The sequence below is a fragment of the Delphinapterus leucas genome, chromosome 6, assembly GCF_059928025.1.
Source record: "Delphinapterus leucas isolate spDelLeu-1000000601 "Yukka" chromosome 6, BTC_Dleu_Yukka2, whole genome shotgun sequence".
In the NCBI taxonomy this organism is placed as follows: domain Eukaryota; kingdom Metazoa; phylum Chordata; class Mammalia; order Artiodactyla; family Monodontidae; genus Delphinapterus; species Delphinapterus leucas.
The window spans coordinates 58,731,370-58,752,005 of NC_143134.1; the positions used below are offsets into that span (position 1 = coordinate 58,731,370).

General features: G+C 34.4%; 1 protein-coding gene across 2 annotated transcripts in view; it reads right to left on the minus strand.

The window, feature by feature from the left end:
- CNTLN (centlein) overlaps positions 1-20,636 on the minus strand; it is a 334,860-nt gene that overhangs the window by 114,293 nt on the left and 199,931 nt on the right. For both annotated transcript variants that reach the window (XM_022573778.2, XM_022573774.2), the window contains exon 13: positions 10,281-10,381. In XM_022573778.2, the coding sequence (XP_022429486.2) occupies positions 10,281-10,381 (101 nt within the window). The remainder of the gene's footprint in view (positions 1-10,280; positions 10,382-20,636) is intronic.

Genomic DNA, 20,636 nt, shown 5'->3' on the forward strand with positions numbered 1-20,636 from the left:
TCTGTTGAAAACTTTGTTTCTCACCTTCACAGGTTTTACAAAGAATACATGGCAGCTAGGCCCAGGCCGTGGAGAGGAACAAAGACCCAACTCTCTGCCACTTGATTCCCTTCCCCTTCAAGGATCTCAGGATTTGGGAAGTGAACCAAGAGGACCTAGTTAGAAATATACAGTTCTATTTTTGTCCTTTGGTGGATGTGTGAGAATATGCTTCTCCTTACTGGAAATTTATTTTAAAAACTGTGGATTTAAATGCTTTACTTTTATTTTTACCACTATACAAATTCATTCTGATTTATATTCTTTCTCAGGTGTTTCTTCTCTCCCCACTTTTTCTTTTTAACTTTTAACTTTGCTTACTCATAGTTGTTTAAACATTTTTCTCTATCGCCTATGTTTTTTTGGTCCCCTTAATTCTCCTGGATTACATTATAAATTAATGTAAGTCCTTCTGCAACTTTTTCTCCTTCTTTTAGATTCTCTTTTAGCTATTTTAACAAATTAATATTAAAAATCTGTTATCATTATAAGGGATTGCAGAATATGCCAGCCTAATATATGCCACTTTGGTATATTGATTATTTTCAGCAGTAGGAACTTCAAAAGCTGCAAATGCAGGTAGAGGCTTTCTCTGAACTCCCCTTATCTGCCAGAAGACCCTCCAGAAGGAACTTGAGTGTTATTACCCACTCCCCTAAAGTTTCATCAACCAGAGAAGATTAACTCTTATCACAGGAGAGGAAACTAGAAGTCCACACTATACCCAGACAAGCTTTACTATAAACTATCATTCCTCTCAGCTAGTCTTCTATGGGCCCATTCATCTTTTCTAAAATCATTTACTCTCCCCTAAGAGGCCTACATCCCTCCTCCTCTCTCCCTATTAAGACAGTATGTAATCCTGAATTCTAAGGCCACCTCTTTGAGTACTCACTCTTCCCTGGGTTTCTTCCATGTGTATACCATGAGGTATAAACATTAATAAATTTCTGGTTTCCTCTTGCTAATCTGTCTTTTATTATAGGGGTTTCAGCTAAGAAGGGTAGAAGGAAAATTCTTATTCCTCCCCTACAATTATATTTTTACTCATCTTAATACGATGCTTCCTACACTATCTTAAAGGTCTGTTTGTGATTGTATCAACTTGGGATATAAAGAAAGGAGAATAGGTATCTTGTGTATTGGCAATTTCCTAAAAAATACTGAAACCGAGCAGGACCCTGTGGAGGCTCCTGGGTATGAAAGTCTTTCTGTGTCCCCCGTTCCTTGTTTGTAGAGAACAGACTCCAGCCTCCATGACCTTTCCTGAGTCCCAAAGGGCAGATTCAAACAGTTGCTAATCATGGAAGGGAGGGGCTGCAGAGACAAGGCAGGAGCAGCCAAGAAACAATAGTGCAGCCTTGGGGCAGGTCCTGGTTTCACCTCAAGGGATACACACAACAGTACCTTTGAGCTCTTTACAGACCTAAAATCCCCAACAAACGGAAGATGTTAGCATTCTTCCTTCCAGAGAAGACCAGCTGAGGCCAGATTAAAGGAACCATAGAAGCTCATCAAGAGATGGCCTGAGACCAGATTAAAAGAGTGCAGGCCCTGCACACACCCTAATCTTATCGGCAAACTCACCCCTGAACTATTGCTGTAAAACTCCTCACCAAATCCTCCCAGGTTGGGACACACAGTTTTCAAGGGCAGGAGCCCACTGTGTCCCCCCTTTGCCTGGCAAAGCAATAGAGCTATTCTTTCCTACTTCACCCAAAACTCTGTCTCTGAGATTCAACTGGGCACCAGGGCACAGAGGCCGAGTTTTTGGCATCAATATTACTATTTTTTCTTCACTTTTAGGAAAAGTGAATATATTACTTTAGAGGGTACTTGCCATAACATACAGTAAGAAATATATATTTGGTCTTTTTCCCTGGCTCCCCACACAAAGCTTCTAAAGTCCTTGGAATTTCATAAGTGATAGAGGTGAGAGGATTATCTTCTGGTATTCATAACAAGCCTCTTTGCACAAGGTTCCCCATAAATCTATTTTCCTTTATATTTCACTTCTACTTAACACAAGCTGAATATAAAAATGTTGTTAGAGACACCAACAAAAGTTGCAGGGTGCAAAATTAATACACAGAAATCTCTTGCATTTCTATACACTAATAATGAAAGATCAGAGAGAAGAATTAAGGAAACAATCCCTTTTACCATCACATCAAAAAGAATAAAATACCTAGGAATAAAATTACCTAAGAAGGCAAAAGACTTGTACTCAGAAAACTATAAAACACTGATGAAATAAATCAAAGATGACACAAACAGATGTAAAGATATACCATGTTCTTGGATTGGAAGAATCAACATCATCAAAATGACTATACTACCCAAGGCAATCTATAGATTCAATGCCATCCCTATCAAATTATCAATGGCACTTTTCACAGAACTAGAACAAAATATTTTAAATTTGTATGGAAACACAAAAGACCCCAGATAGCCAAAGCCATCCTGAGAAAGAAAAACAGAGCTAGAGGAATCAAGCTCCCTGACCTCAGACTATACTACAAAGCTACAGCCATCTAAACAGTACGGTTCTGGCACAAAAACAGAAACATAGATCAATGGAACCAGATAGAAAGCCCAGAAATAAACCCATGCACCTTTGGTCAAGTAATCTACAACAAAGGAGGCAAGAATATACAATGGAGAAAAAACAGTCTCTTCACTAAGTGGTGCTGGGAAAACTGTACAGCTACATGTAAAAGAATGAAATTAGGACATTCTCTAACACCATAATACACAAAAATAAACTCAAAATGGATAAAAGACTTAAATTTAAGACTGAATACTTAAAACTCTTTGAGGAAAACATAGGCAGAACACACTATTACATAAATCACAGCAATATCTTTTCAGATCTACCTCCTAGAATAATGAAAATAAAACCAGAAATAAACAAATGGGACATAATTAAACGTAAAAGCTTTTTCACAGCAAAGGAAACCATAAACAAAATGAAAAGACAACCCACAGAATGGGAGAAAATATTTGCAAATGAAGCGACCAACAAGGGATTAATCTCTAAAATATAAAAACAGATCATACAACTCAATATCAAAAAAACAACCTAATCCAAAAATGGGCAGAAGACCTAAATAGACACTTCTCCAAAGAAAACATACACATGGCCAAAAAAGCACATGAAAAGATGCTCAACATCACTAATTATTAGAGAAATGCAAATCAAAACTACAATGAGGTATCACCTCACACTGGTCAGAATGGCCATCATCAAAAAGTCTACAAACAATAAATGCTGGAGAGGGTGTGGAGAAAAGGGAACCCTCCTACACTGCTGGTGGAAATGCAAATTGGTACAACCACTATGGAGTTTCATTAAAAAACCAAAAGTAGAAATGCCATATGATCCAGCAATCCCACTCCGGAGCATATATCCAGAGAAAACCATAATTCGAAAAGATACATGCACCCCAATGTTCACTGCAGCACTATTAACAATAGCCAGGACACAGAAGCAACCTAAATGTCCATCAACAGACGAGTGAATAAAGAAGATGTGGTACATATATACAACGGAATATTACTCAGCCATAAAAAGAACGAAATAACGCCATTTGCAGCAACATTGGTGGACCTAGAGACTGTCATACTTTATGAAGTCAGACAGAGAAAGACAAATAATATATGATATCACTTATATGTGGAATCTAAAAAAAAAGACACAAATGGACTTCTTTACAAAACAGAAATAGAGTCACATATGTAGAAAACAATCTTATGGTTCTGGGGGGAAAGGTGGGGGAAGGATAAATTGGGAGATTGGAATTCACATATACACGCTACTATATATGAAATAGATAACTAGTAAGGACCTACTGTATAGCACAGGGAACTCTACTCAATATGCTGTAATGGCCTATATGGGAAAAGAATCTAAAAAAGAGTGGATATATGTATATGTATAAATGATTCACTTTGCTGTACACTTGAAACACAACATTGTAAATCAACTATACTCCAATAAAAACTTTACAAAAAGAATAAACCAGAATAAATAAAAATACACAAAATATACTATGAAGGCTCCCACTGACCTAAGATGAAACAATCTGAATATCAAAAAGAATAATGCCTTCAATGGATTAAAAAATCTTTAAATATATCAACAGAAGTTCTGAGTTTCTAACACTAACAAAAGCCACCAACTCATTGATCACCTTTGAAGGATGCTAGGTCACCAAATGAAAATTGGTAAAGAGGTGTAATCAAGATTTTTCTTGCCTTTCCTCTACAAACTGTATTTCAGGATAACCAAATAGTTATCCATATTCTTCTTCATAGAATTACAGATAAAAAGTGCACAAAAAATGCTAAAATCAGAAAATTGCTGTGTTGCAACCCCAAATGAAATAATGAATTTTGATAACAATAACCAATGGATGCTAAAACCAGTAAATGAAACATTGATTGGGAATTTAATAATAGAGGGATTAGGCTGAAACTACCTGAAGTTCCTAATTAATCTTAATATTATTTAAAGTGGGATAAACCAGAAAAAAAAAGAACATGCACCCCAATGTTCACTGCAGCCTATGTACAATAGCCAAGACATGGAAGCAACCTAAATGTCCATCGACAGAGGAATGGACAAACAAGATGTGGTACATAAATACAGTGGAATATTACTCGGCCATAAAAAAAGAATGAAGTAATGCCATTTGCAGCAACATGGATGGACCTAGAGATTATCATATTAAGTAAAGTAAGTCAGACAGAGAAAGACAAATATCATATCACTTATATGTGGAATGTAAAAAAATCATACTAATGAACTTATTTACGTAACAGAAACAGAGTCACAGACTTCAAAAACAAACTTATGGTTACCAAAGGGAAAAGGTGGGGGGTGATAAATTAGGAGTTTGAGATTAACATTTACACAGTACTATATATAAAACAGATAATCAACAAGGACCTAGTGTTATAGCACAAGGAACTCTACTCAATATTATGTAATAACCTATATGGGAAAAGAACCTGAAAAAAAATGGATATATGTATATGTATAACTGAATCGCTTTGCTGTACACCCGAAACTAACACAACGTTATAAATCAACTATATTCCAATATAAAATAAAATTTTTTAAAAAACTTAAGTTTCTGTCAATTTACGTCACAGTTATAAGATGTTATATGTAAGTCTCCTAGTAACCACAAAGCAAAAACCTACAAAAAACACATAAAAGATAAACAGACAGGGGGCTTCCCTGGTGGCGCAGTGGTTGAGAGTCCGCCTGCCAATGCAGGGGACACGGGTTCGTGCCCTGGTCCGGGAGGATCCCACATGCCGTGGAGCAGCTAGGCCCGTGAGCTATGGCCGCTGAGCCTGCGTATCCGGAGCCTGTGCTCTGCAACGGGAGAGGCCACAACAGTGAGAGGCCAGCGTACCGCAAAAAAAAAAAAAAAAGAAGATAGACAGGAATATATTTATACCACTAAAGAATGTCATCAAAACAAAAAGGAAGAGAGTAGGAGAAGAATAAAGGAAGTGGGTAGAACTACAAAAACAGCCAGTAAACAATGAACAAAAAAGCAATATGTATATACTTGTCAACAATTATTTTACCTGTAAATGCACGAAATTCTCCAAACAAAAGACACAGAGTAGCTGGATGAATAAAAACCCAAGACCCATCTATATACTGCCTACAAAAGACGCATTTTAGATTTAAAGACACACACAGACTGAACACAAAAGGACTGAAAAAGATATTCCATGCAAATGGAGACCGGAAGAAAGCTGGAGTAGCTACACTTACATCAGGCAAAATAGGCTTTAAGACAAGACTGTCAGAAGAGACAAAGATGGGTATTATATAACGATGAAGAGGTCACTCCAACAAGAGGATGTAACATTTGTAAATATTCACACACCCAACATAGGGGCACCTAAATATAGAAAGCAAATATTAAGAGACCTAATGGGAGAAACAGACAGACATACAGTAATTGTTCTGTTCAGATTTTCTATTCCATCATGATACAGTCTTGGTAGGTGGTATGTTTCTAGGAATTTATCCATTTCTTCTAGGTTGTGGAATTTGTTGGAATATATTTGTTAAAAGTATTTTCCTATGATTCTTTGTATTTCTGTGGTATAAGGTGTAACATCTCCTGTTTCATTTTTTAAATTTTATTTGAGTTCTCTCTCTTTTTTTCTTGGTAAGTATAGCTAAAGGCTTGTCAAAATTATTTATCTTTTTAAAGAACCAGCTCTGAATAGATTTATAACTGATAAGGAGATTGAATCAGTAATCAAAAACCTCCCAGCAAACAAAAATCAGATCCAGACGGCTTCATTAATGAATTCTGCCAAATATTTAAAGAAGAATTAATACCGATTCTTCTCAAACTCTTCCAAAATATATAAGAGGAGGGAGCTTTTCCAAGCTCAATTCACAAGGCCAGTATTATCCTGATACCAACACCAGAAAAGTACACCACAAGAAAAGAAAATTATAGGCCAATATCCCTGATGAATATAGATATAATGTCCTCAAAAAAATATCAGTAAACAAAATTCAACAATACACTACAAGGACCATACACTAAGATCAAGTGGGATTTATTCCAGCGATGCAAGGATGGGTTAACATCTGTAAATCAGTCAATGTGATACACCACATTACAAAAAGAAGGATAAAAATCATATGATCATCTCAACAGATGTAGGAATATCTTTTGACTATATTCAACATCCTTTCATGGTTAAAACCCTCAACAAACTGGGTACAGAGGGAATCTATCTCTACATAATGAGGGCCATATATGACAAGCCCACAGCTAATATCATACTCAATGGTGAAAAGCTAGAAGCTTTTCCTCTAAGATCAGGAACAAGATAAAATGCCCATTCTCACCACTTTTATTCAACATAGTATTGGAAGTCCTAGCCAGCCACTTAAGCAAGAAAAATAAATAAAAGGCATCCAACTGGAAAGGAAGAACTAAAACTGTCACTATTTGCAGATGACATGATATAGAAAACCCTAATGACTCCATCAAAAACTGTCAGAACTGCTAATAACTGTAAGAACTAACAAATTCAGTAAATTTGCAGGATACAAAATCGATATACAAAAAGCTGTTCTATTTCTTTATACTCACAATGAACTATCAGAGAAAAATTAAGAAAACAATCCCTAGGAATAAATTTAACCAAGGAGGTGAAAGACCTGTGTATTGAAAACTAAAAGACATTAATGAAAGAAACTGAAGAAGACAAACATAAATGGAAAGATATTTCATGCTCATTGATTGAAAGAACCAATATTGTTAAAATGTCTATACAACCCAAAGCAAACTACAGATTCAATGCAATCCTTATTAAAATTCCAATGGCATTTTTCAAAAGAAAAAACAAATTCAAATAACCCTAAAATCTGATGGAACCACAAAGTACCCCAAATAGTCAAAGCAATGTGAGAAAGAAGAAAAGTTGGAGGCATCACGTACGCCCTGATTTCAAACTATATTACAAAGCTAATATTTAAAACAGTATGGTACTGGCATAAAATAGGCGCATACATCAATGGAACAGAATAGAGCCCAGATATAAAAACAAGCTTATATGGTCAATTAATTTACAACAAAGGAGGCAAGAATATACAATAGGGAAAGGACAGTCTCTTCATTAAATGGTGTTGGGAAAACTGGACAGCCACAAGCAAAAGAATGAAACTGGACTACTATCTTATACCATATACAAAAATTCACTCAAAATGTATTAAAGGCTTGAACATAAGATCTGAAACCCTAAAATTCCCAGAAGAAAACAGAGGCAGTAAGCTCCTTAACCTAGATCTTGGGGATGATTTTTTGAATCTGACATCAAAAGCAAAAGCAACAATAGTAAAAATGAATAAGTTGGACTACATCATACTAAACATCTTCTGCACAGCAAAGGAGACCATAAACAAAATAAAAAAGCAACCTACTGAATGGGAGAAACTATTTGCAAATCATATATCTGATAATGGGCCAATATCCAAATGTATTTTAAAAACTCATATAATGCAATAACAAAAAAACAAACAATTCAATTTAAAAGTGGGCAGAAGATCTAAATGGACATTTTTCCAAAGAAGACATACAGGTCTAACTTGTTTTATTGTGCTTTGCTTTACTGTTCTTTGCAGATATTGTGTTTTTCTACTAATTGAATGTTTGTGGCAACCCTCTGTCAACCAAGTCTATTGGTGCCATTTCCAACAGCATTTGGTCATTTTGTGTCTCTGTGTCACATTTTGGTAATTCTCCTAATATTTCAAACCCTCCTCCAGCAAAAAAGACTATGACCCACTGAAAACTCAGATGATGGTTAGCATTTTTTAGCAATGAAGTATTTTTTAATTAAGGTAGGTACATTCATTTTTTAGACATAATGCTATTGCACACTTAACAAACTACGATATAGTGTAAATATAATTTTTATGTGCTCTGGGAAACCAATAAAATCACGTGACTCACTTTATAGCAATATTCGCTTTATTGTGGTGGTCTGGAAAAAAACTCCGCAGAATCTCCTAGATATGCCTGTACAGATGGCTAACAGATATGTGAAAAGATGCTCAACATCATTAATCATGAGGGAACTACAAATCAAAACCACACTGAGATATCATCTCATACCTTTTAGAATGGCTGTTGTCAAAAAGACAAGAAGTAACAAATCTTGGTGAGAATGCAGAGAAAAGAGAACCCTTGTGCACTATCGGTGGGAATGTAAATGGGTGCATCCACTTTGTAAAACAATATGGAGGTTCCTCAAAAAGATAAAAATAGAACTACCATATGATCCAGCAATTTCTGGGTATTTATCCAAAGAAAATTAAAACACTAACGTGAAAAGATATATGCACCCCAATGTTCACTGCAGCATTATTTACAGCAGCCAAGATATGGAAATAACCTAGGTGTCAATTGATGGATGATAGGATAAAGAAATTGTGATACATATATACATATATACAATGGATATTATTCAGCCATAAAAAATGACATCTTGCCATTTGTGACAACATGGATGGGCCTCACAGACATTATGATAAATGAAATAAGTCAGAGAGAGAAAAACAAATACCATGTGATGCCTTTCATATGTGGAATCTAAACAAACAAAGAAACAAAGAAAAAAGCTCAGAAATACAGAGAACAGATTGGTAGTGGCCAGAGGTGATAAAAGAAATGGGTGAAGGGAGTCAAAAGGTAAAAAGAAAAAAGAATAATTAAAAAAAAGGCCCCATCAGCTTTTCACCCAATGGTCTTAGTAGTCATTAATGATCATTGCCTTGATCTATGGGGAAAAAAAGAACTCAATGAAGGAGTAGCATAAAATATGATATAAATCAATAGTGTAAAATAGAAGGATTCAAATACTGGCCTTGACAAGTTCACTAGTAAACTAAATAAGAGCAACTGGAACAACAAAGTAATTGGGACAACTTCTTGATGAGTGATATATAAAAATTTAAATATTACATACAAATTATTAAGTATAAATTATTAATTGAATTATTAAGTATAAATTGTCAATACCTAAAAAGCACAGTGGTAACAATTAAGCTGTAGCAAGGTCAAATAAGAAGAAATTCTATCATATCAACCTTATTTACTTTTTTTAATGAGGTATCTGAGGATGGACTGAAGTCATATTGTAAATATAGTAATCTTGATTTTAACAAAGGAATAATCTTGTAATTGAAATAGATACATCCCCTTTTACTCAACACTCTCAGGCTAGGGGGTCAGGCAGGTTTCAGATTTGCAGATCTCCAAGTTTCCTTCTAGCTCTAAGATTGTGATTCCAGGTGAGAACTAAATGACTTCCAGAAAAGTGTAATGTCATATAAAAATATAAATGAATTATTGATAGTAACTACCTCTATATTATCAATAACTCTATATTACCTATAAAACTTTGGACAAACACACCTAGTAAAACTTTGTCAATGAATAGTAAAAATGAATATTTTCTCCTTATCAAATATTTCTTTAAAATTTTTAATAAATTATAAAGCTGACTTTTAAGTGTTCTATTTGATTTTCTCATGAAAGGTGAAAATGTTAATGAGATATGAATGAGTAAAGCAGTGGAAAGAGGGGGAACAGGGTGAGAGTCTTAGAAGAAAATGAAAGTAAAACATAAAGAACTGGATAATTTTAAACTGCTTACATTAAACATTTATCCTCACAAAAAATTACCTTCTCTTCTCTCTGCCATAAATGTATTCAATTCTTGTATTGTTGCTTTATCAACAGACATATGTACCTTAAGTTTATCCAATTCTTCTTGAAGATTCATCCTATGAAAATTAACACAATAAACAATTTTTTTAAATGTGTAAGTTAAGGAATAATATAGCAAACATATAAAAGCGGCAAAAATATTTTAAAAATACATGAATTAGACAGTAGTAAAATAAAAGCTAGAGTATATTAATATTAACAAATCCTAACAATTAAAATTGAATTTTAATGAGCATCTGGAAGGTAAAATGTTTCGACTGATTTTTAACTTTGTCTAAATAAACATGCTAAATAGGTAAAACATAAACTGTATAATTTAAAAAATCATCTATCGAGTTACCAGATCATTTTCTAACAGATACGCTATGTAAAATAATAATAAAATTGTTAATACATATCACTGCAAGCCAAGAGAGTAAATCTCTAGATGCCAAGTAAAGACAAAAAACCCTTACTAGTAAAATGGAATTGAGCTACCATGACAAGAGACCTGGATCAAATACTGCCCATGGAGACTTCAGACCTTGAGACCCAAGTGGAGATGAAAGTTTATATGCAAGCCCCTTCAGGGCTGAGAGACAAAACTGGACTAACTTGCAGAAAGCTGGGAGACAAAATTTTGCTGAATGAATACCTGAATATCTGGGCTCATCTGGCTGAAGTTCCATTAAAAAGAGGCTTCTTGCCCTAGTCTGAGAGCAAGACAGAGTCAACCATGTGAGATTAGGATCCTAAGTCTATATTACTGGTTTCAAAATTGAGCCATTATACATTTGCAGAGAACTGAAGAAATGACAACAATGTAAAAACTGGTTTATGGCCATGTACACTGGAGAGTTCAGGCAGACACAATCATCCACTGCAGAGAGGTGTCTACAACTGAGAGAATGGACAGGAGGAAAACCACCACAGAAAATAATTCTCAAGGAAGTCAGGTTTGCAGAGAAGAATAAATATGAATACGCTCAAAGCCATGAATGACAGTCTAAATATCACCCCATTCAAAATGGGAGAATGTACAGCAAGGAAAAAAAATAATAGAATAATTCAAAATGAGTTCTTACAAAATTAGAGTTTTTAAAATGGTGATAAAAAGGAAAAAGATGTGATAAACATATATTAAAAAGAACAGGGGTTTATGATACAAGAGAAGACAAATAAGAAAAAGAACCAAATACTATATCTAGAAATGCTAATAAATAAAACAACTAAAGGTAGTAATAGCAACATAATAATTGAAATTTAAAACTCAGTGGATGGGTTAAATAGCACACAGACAAAGCTAATGAAAATTTGTAAAATTAAAGACAACACAAAGAAACAAACAGAAGGAAATAGTAACTATATCTAAAGTGTGTTGGAATGAGAAGGCCAGAAAGCATCTAGTAGAAATAATTCAAAGAGAGAATTAAGAAAATGGGGAGAAAACAATATTAAGAAAATTAAGAAAATGGGGAGAATTAAGAAAATGGGGAGAAAACATACAATGACTGAAAGTTGAGAACCGATGAAAAAGATTAATTAACAGATTAAGAGAGTATCAAAAATTGAAAACAGAATTAATAAAACTATATTCACACTAGAAACATACTGAAACTTCTGAAGGACACCATACTGGAGGACACCAAAGAAAAGGAGACAACTCTAAAATCAAAAGATTGAGAAAAAAATCAACTAACAAAGAACTCAGGAATGGCAGTAGACTTCTGATATCACAAGAAAAGTCAGGTAGAAAATAAGTAATGTTTTACACATTCCATGGTTTACTATTCATAGATCCTAGATGAAAGAACTATTAAAGAATAGATTTTTAGGAAGAAAACAAACTCAAAAGCAATGTATGAAACAAAATAGGGAATGATGATGAAAGACGTGTAAATGTGTACATGGAAGTAAGCAAATATTTATTAAGCAAAGCAATCATAATACCTAAGTGAAGGTAGAACTAAAATTCTGAACAACAAAATGATGTTAGGTGAAGGAAAGGATCAGAGTTAAAGCATTTTAATATCTTCGTATTGTTAAAGGAGAACAGAGGTAGACTGACAAACTTCAGACGGTCAATAAATGATCCATGTTAAAATTTCAAGAAAAAACATTTAAAGAATGGAAAACACATCAAAAATTTACAAACCAGAAGAGGACAAAAAAAGAAATTAAAAATGTAATCACAATGAAAAATAAAATATACACTAAGAAAAAAAAATATTAAGGATAAATATGGTCATTACATAATAGTCAAACAAATGATTTACCAGGAAGATATAACAGTTCTAAACTTTTATGTACTCAACAAAATAATAAATACAATTCTTATAATAATTCAAATAAAAAGGTACATAAAGTAAAAAAAACAAAACAAGTAGTTTACTTCTTGAAAAAATTGATGTTTACAGTTTGATACATATAGTTATATTTTTATTCAAATAAACATAAATCACACATATAAAGAGTTTATAAATTGGGATCTTATACATTCGCATCTTAGGTTACAGATTGATGGCAAGGGTACACATACATGCACACATACATACCCATCTACAAAGTGATTAAGTCTAAATTAGGGTTTTGCTTTGTTTTGCTAAGAACATAGAACATAATGTAGCAAGATGGCCCCACGAAGAAAAAGCAGATGTAGCTCATCTCAACTTAGTTTTCCTTGGCTCTCAGATCACTAATCCAGTGGAACACAGGGCTACAGTTGTTAGAAACGTTACTTCATGCTTCTTTAGAGGTATTCCATGCTTACAGTTTGGCTTTTTTTAGGAAGAATTCACACAGTCCCTACATTTACTATGATGCATTTGTAAACATTAGGGACCACCTTGTTCTTGAGTCAACCCAGGCACCAACAAACCACATCTTGATGGGTGTTGGGAAAGTGGCTGACTTCCAAAGAGTCAGTGCTCAAGCACCCCCATACAGGGTGGACACTGGCTGCTTACTGACTCTCATTCATTAACCATTTATTATGGTGTTTCTGATACTCTGTTTGGTATGGGAACCACAATTCAAAATCTACTTCTTACTGGACAAATTATATGAGATGACTGTATTCAGAAGCTGGTCAATAGGCTACAAAGAGCCGTGATCCCTGAGAGAAAGGAAACCAACAAAGAGAGCCCTAAGGATAGTCCAGATTTCGGCCAGGAGGCACTTGCCAGATCATGATGTAGGGAGAGGGGGTCTTCACTGAGTTGAAGAAAAAGAGACTGGAGTTTGGGAAAGCTGAAATGTTTGGAATTTGTAAAGCACAGTACTCAGAGAGAAGGAAGCTACAAAGAGAAGGAACTGCAGAAATCTGCATAAGAACTCATTTGAGTCTGTGGCTGAATATTTTGTTGAAACTCACTAAGGCAAGCAGAGAACAACCAGAGCTATAAACAGAACTATTCCCAGAGCTCTTATGGACTGGGAGACATTTGAACTCTGACCAGCTAGAGAGAAGAATCTTGTTGACCACCAGGGCTACTCAACAAAGAACCCAAAAGGATCATTCTAATGAATAGGGATAAAAAAGGCTCTGGTAAAGAATATGCTAAAGATGATGGTACTAGGATGTGGGGCTTTGGGGAGGTGCTTAGGTCATGAGAGTGGGACCCTCATGAATGGGATTAGTACTGAAAGCCCAGAGAGTTCCCTCACCCCTCTATAGTGTGAGGATAAGACAAGAAGTCTGCAACCTGGAGGAAGACCCTCACCAGCCCATGCTGGCATCCTGGTCTCAGACTTCCAGCCTCCAGAACTGTGAGAAATTAATTTCTGTTGTTTATAAGCTACCCAGTCTGTGTTATTTTGTTATAGTAGACCAAATGGACTAAGATATATGACCTCAAAAAATAAATACCATATGTATATGGTCTCATATGTATGAAAAACATTGAAGGTATCAACATCAAAAATTAATCTCTGGAGTTAGAAAATAAAACTCAAAAATATACTTGCCATTTACTTCAGTGAAATATCTGTCAATAAATACAAAATGATATTGTTTCTTAGCTAACAATCTTGTTAACTGTTCAGCAAAATACAATGAAAATACAACAAAAATATTACTATATTCTACCAAAAGGTAGAAACAACCCAAATATCTATCAACAGATGAATCGATAAACAAAACATGGTATATACATACAGAGTAATAGTACTCAGCCTTAAAAAGAAAAGAAATTCTGACACAAGCTACAACATGGAAAACCTTAAAGATATTATCACAAATGAAATAAACCAGACACAAAAAGAAAAATGACTCCACTAACCTGAGATACTTAGAATAGGCAAATTCATAGAGACAGAAAAAAGAAAGAGGTGCTGAGGGAAGGGGGAATGGGGAGTTATTATTTAATTGGTACAGAGTTACAATTTGAGAAGATAAAAAAAGTTCTGAAGATGGATGGCAGTGATGGCAGTACAACAATGTGAGTGTATTTAATGGCACTTAACTCTATACCTAAAAACGGTTACAATGGTAAATTTTTACGTTTTGTATATTTTACTGCAATAAAAATATATTATATCCTCCATGATTTAGGTTGATTATACAGAAAACAAAAGTACAAACCATTTCTATATTTTAGCCAGATGGAAGGGAGGGAAAGAGAAAGAAGAGGAAAAAATGGGAAGAACCCACTGTACAGCATGTTAAATGTACTAATAAATGCCACTGAATTGTATGCTTTAAAATAAAACTAATATGTAATTTGTACATTGTTAATGGTTATCCAAAAATACATTTGTTTCCAAAATATGTTATGATTAGCAGACATTTTTTGGCTAGGAATTTTATTTCCAAATCACGTTAGAGAAATGCAGTTCCTAAAATCTTCATTTCTACATATGGAAAAAAAAATATTCTTGCTTAGGAAGACAGGGAGTTGCTTTGCAGAAGAAAAAAATAGCTGAAATTTCCTACCATGATACTTTGATTTTAACTCCTCAAGAAATTATTATTGAATTTTATAAAATATTCTGTGAAATTACAACCTACATATATTTAATATTAAACCTAAGAGAGACAAAAGTACTCCATCCTGGGTTATGCCATTGATCTACAGCTTGTTTACTTTTCATCATTAAAAAAAATGATCAAAAGATCACTGAAATAAAGACTTTAGTTATTATTTAGAGGGTAAAATTCCCTATATCTATAAAACAAGTTTTTAATCGCAAATTCTAAACTCCTTTATAATTGACCCCCAACTCTAACTACCTTCATCGACAAGTTCACTACTCAGCATCAACTAGGAAAAATATCAGTAATTCTTTGCAAATATTTTGCATTTCCATACAGAGGTTAGAAATATTTGTGATGTGGAATCACTAAAATTTGGTATGGACTGTTATAAGGAGGTCAGACAGAAGAGTAAATCAATTATAATCCCCTAGGTTTCTGGTTTGAGCAAATGGACAAATCATAATGCCATTTTCCCTGTTTTATGCTAATACTATTCCCTTATTAAAAGTTCTTATCATAATTTGCTTGTTTTCCCTGCTAAGCTGTGAGATCCTGACAAAAAGGGTGGCATATTATTTCTCTTTGTGTACCGGTGTCTAGCAAAGTGCCTAGCTGCAGCATTTTATACAGACTACAGATTAGTATTAAAAGACCAAAACTACCCCACCTCCAGCAAGCTCCTGATTTATTTAGCCAAGGATACAGAAAACATACAGTGAATGTCTGCACACCTTCCCTTGACTTCTAGGGTTCCTATCAAAGACAAGCTGGATTTGCTGTATAATAAAAGCTTAATACCCTGTGGCACGTGAGCCCCTTTTATAGTTTTATATCACTACTCAGAAATAATGTACACAAATACTTATATACTGATGTTTTTATTTAGCAGCATGTTAATATGACTTTGTTGGTTCATAAATCTAACTTAGTGTCAGTAAGGCAACATCCTCAACTAAGTGAAAAAGCTATGAGCCTACCGGCATTTCTGAAAGCTTTCCTTGCCTCTTTCTATCTAGCATACCAAAGAGTGGTTTCACCTCATCAGCACAGGGCAGCTGCCCCTAGAATAAACCTCGTTAGAGTTTGAAATTAATACTCTTCAGTACAACATTGCATATTCAGTTCCTAGCTTAGTGCCTAGTTCTAAATTATATTGTTTAAATATTGAATGCATAAATAAATTAAGATATGAGTATTTGTTAGATAAATATCGAAGGAACCAGCCAATTTATTAGTTCATACGTTACTAAGTTCTTAGTCTTTTAAGATATCATTATGATATAATAAGTAGATGTATTTTATAAATCTAAATGAATTATTATAGGAACTATATTCCATGCAAATTTCTCAAGCCCTCAGATTTCCAAACTACAGCCCCAACAAATAACTCTGACCATACTCAGTGGTAAAAACACCTGTAATATAGGTCAGTGGTAGTGTCATTTTTAATTATATTTTAAAACCTGATTTGGAGTTGCCACACAATTTTTTTTATTAGGATTTTGAAAAGTTAACTCAACTTTTACGAATGGATTGGATTTACAGTTGCCACATAATTTTTTATCAGGGTCTTGAAAATTTAACTCAATTTTTAAGATTGGTCTTAGAAGTACTATTCAAATTTGTTTTAAAAGTAGTTTTAGTAGACATCTTCTTTTAATGTTTTCTAGCCTTATATTTTAAAGACAGTTATTACTGTATAAATAGGGATAAATCTTACTCCTTAGACAGTCAGGACTGAGTATTATTAAACTAGATCCTGCTGTATGCCACAAAAATAAGAGTGCCTGGTCTATAGAAAAACCAGCTGAAACTTCTTGTTGCTGACAGGGGGTAGACGTATTTATCCCTATTCTTTCCATTAATTAAATATAAAAACCCTGAACACAATACAGGAGGTCCCTGACTTACAATGGTTTGACAATGACTTTTCAACTTCACAATGGTGCAAAAACAATATGCATTCAGTAAAAACTGTACTTAGAATTTTGAATTTTGATCTTTTCCTGGGCCAGTGATATGCTGTGCAATACTCCTGCATGATGCTCAGCAGCTGCAGAGAGCCGCAGCTCCCAGCTAGCCATGAAATCATGAAAGTAAACAGCCATTTACAACTTACAACCATTCTGCACCCATACAACCATTGTTTTCCACTTGCAGTACACTAGTCAGTAAATTATATGAGATATTTAACCCTTTATTATAAAATACGCTCTGTGTGAGATGATTTTGCTCAACTGTAGGCAGATGTAAGTGTTCTGACACATTCAAGGTAAGCTAGGCTAAGATATGATGTCAGGTAGGTTAGGTATATTAAATGTATTTTTAACTTATGATATTTTAAACTTATTATGGGTTTATTGGGACAGAACGTCAGCAATAGCTGAGGAAGATCTGTACATAAAACAAATACAAGAAGACTCTGAAAGGCAAAGAAAAGAAGAAGAAAAGGATAGGGACCTTAAGAGTAGAGGAACAGCACAAGAAGAACAACTCACAGTGATAAGTTCCCTGGCTTTCTTCTTGGCTCATAAATATCTGAAACTAAGTACTGGAGAAACTCATGACCCAGAAATGCCAACAGACACAAACAAAATGTCTCAGGGAAAGTCTGCTCTCTCAAGCCAAAGAACCAGGAAAGGGACAGACTAACAGGACAGAAATTTTATTGACAATAACCACCCCTACTCTAGCCATATACCACTAGAGGAAGAAAAACAAAAAAACAGCCTTGGGCTTCCCTGGTGGCGCGGTGGTTGAGAGTCCGCCTGCCGATGCAGGGAACACGGGTTCGTGCCCCTGTCCGGGAGGATCCCACATGCCGTGGAGCAGCTGGGCCCGTGAGCCATAGCGGCTGGGCCTGTGCGTCTGGAGCCTGTGCTCCGCAATGGGAGAGGCCACAACAGTGAGAGGCCCGCATACCGCAAAAAAAACAAAAACAAAAACAAACAAACAAAAAAAAAACCAGCCTCGCTCTCTCTAACACTGAAGGCCAAGTGAGAAGCCTGGACTCCCATGCCCATCAAGTGGTAATGAGACACTCCTTCACACCCGCTTCAGTGTAATGTCAGCAGAGGTCAAGTGAGGAGCTAAGACTCCCACCTCTTCCAGGCAGTAATAATGTGACCCTCTCCCTCAGGCATGATGTCATCAGAGATCTGCTAAGTAAAAGATTTAAATAAGATCCAGAGTCTCAAAGCATAATACTCCAATGTCCAAGAGACTACTGAAAATCACTTATCATACCAAGAACAAAGAAAATCTCAACTTGATTGAGAAACCATAACTAAGAAATGATACCACCAAGATAACACACAAGTCAGAGTTACTTGATAAGGATTTTAGAGTAGCCATGATTAAAATGCTCCAATGAATTGTTATGAATGATCTTGAAAAAAACAAAGTCTCAGCAAATAAATAAGAGAAATAAAGAAGAATCAAGTGGGAATTTTAGAATTAAGTATCACAATAACCAAAAAACAAAACAAAACAAAACAAAATAACTTCACTGCATGGGCTAAATTGCAGAGGTGATAGACAAAAGAGGAAAGAATTGGCGAACTTGAAGATAGAACAATAAAAATTACCCAATTTGAACAACAGAGATAAAATAGTCTGAAAAATAAAATGAACAAAGCCTCAGGGACCTGTAGGACAATACTAAAAGATCTAACATTTATGTCAATTGAGTCCCAGAGTAGAAGAAATAGAATGTGGGGCTAAAAGAAGTATTTGAAAAATAATGACCAAAATTTCCCAAATTTGACAAAAGGCACATACCTAGAGATTCAAGGAACTTAGAGAATTCACAGAAGAGTAAACCCAAAGAAATTCATGCCAAGACATGTCAAAATGAAATTTTAAAAAGTAAAGACACAGGAAAAATTCTTGAAAGCAGTTAGAGAGAATGATGTATTACTTTTAAGGGAGCAATGATTCAAATAACAGTGTATTTGTCATCAGAAACCACGGAGGCCAGAAAGAAGTGGTACATCCTTCAAGTGCCAAAGAAAAATACTGCCAACCTAGAATTCTCTATCCAGTGAAAATATCCTTTACGAATGAAGGTGAAGTGAAAACATTTTAGATAAAAGAAAAGTTAGAGAATTTGTTGCCTACCTTAAAAGAAGGTCTAAAGAGAAGCTCTTCAAACAGAAAGAAAATGATAAAAGAAGAAAGCTTGGGAAAAGAAAAAATATATAATAGGCTACCCTTCTTTTGAAGTTTTAAAATAATATTTGACAGCTGAAGCAAAAATTGTAACATCAACTAATAGGTTTCTCTATGTATTTAGAGACAAAAGTTAAGACAACATATTACAAAGGGAGGAAGGTAAAAGCACACAGATAGAAGTAAGGTTGCTACATTGCTGAAGTGGTAAAATGTTGACACCAATAAAGTATAATAAGTTATGTGTGTAAAATACTGAGAACAAACACTAAAAAAAAAAAAATTATTCAGAGATATAATCCAAAACCTTATAGATAAATAAAAACCAATTCTAAAAAAATGTTCAAGTAACACATAGGAAGGGAGGACAAGAGAAACAGAGGAAACAAACAGAAAATATAAATAATAACATAGTAGACTTAGCTGTAACATATCAATAATGCAAGGTATGTCAGCATGTAAAAATGTAAATTATTTCTATACACTAGCAATGTACAAGTAGAAACCAAAACTAAAGTTTATAATATCATTTGTAATAGCTCCAAAAATTAAATACTTTTGTACAAATCTAACAAAAGTATTAGACATACAGAATCTGCATGCTAAAACTACAAAACACTGATAAAAGAAAATCTCAACAAATTAAGTATTCATAGAATAGAGGACTCAACATGGTTAATATGTCAATTCTCGCCAAATTAATCTATAGATTTAGCACAATTCCAGTCAAAATTCCCACAAGATTTTGGTAGTTATAGCTATTTTTAAACCTATTTTTATAGGTAAAACTTTTATGGAAAAGCAAAGCGATGAGAAAAGTTAAAACAATTTGAAAAACAATAAAGCTATTTGACTCACACTGAGTTCAAGACTTATTAGAGAGCTACAGAAATCAAGACAGTATGGGGTTCACAAAAGTTTAGGAATTCATATTAATGGAATAAAATAAAGAGTCTTGAAATAGACCAGCAGAAATACAGTCAGCTGATATTTGGCAGTTACAAAGGCAATTTATTGGAGAAGGAATAGTCTTCTCAAAACTGATGTTGATACAATTGGGCATATATCTTTGTAAAAAATGAACTTTAACCTATAACCCACACCTTATACAAAAATCAGCTAAAAAATGGATCATAGAGCTAAATATAAAACTCTTTAGAAGAAAACATAGGCTAAACACTTGTGAC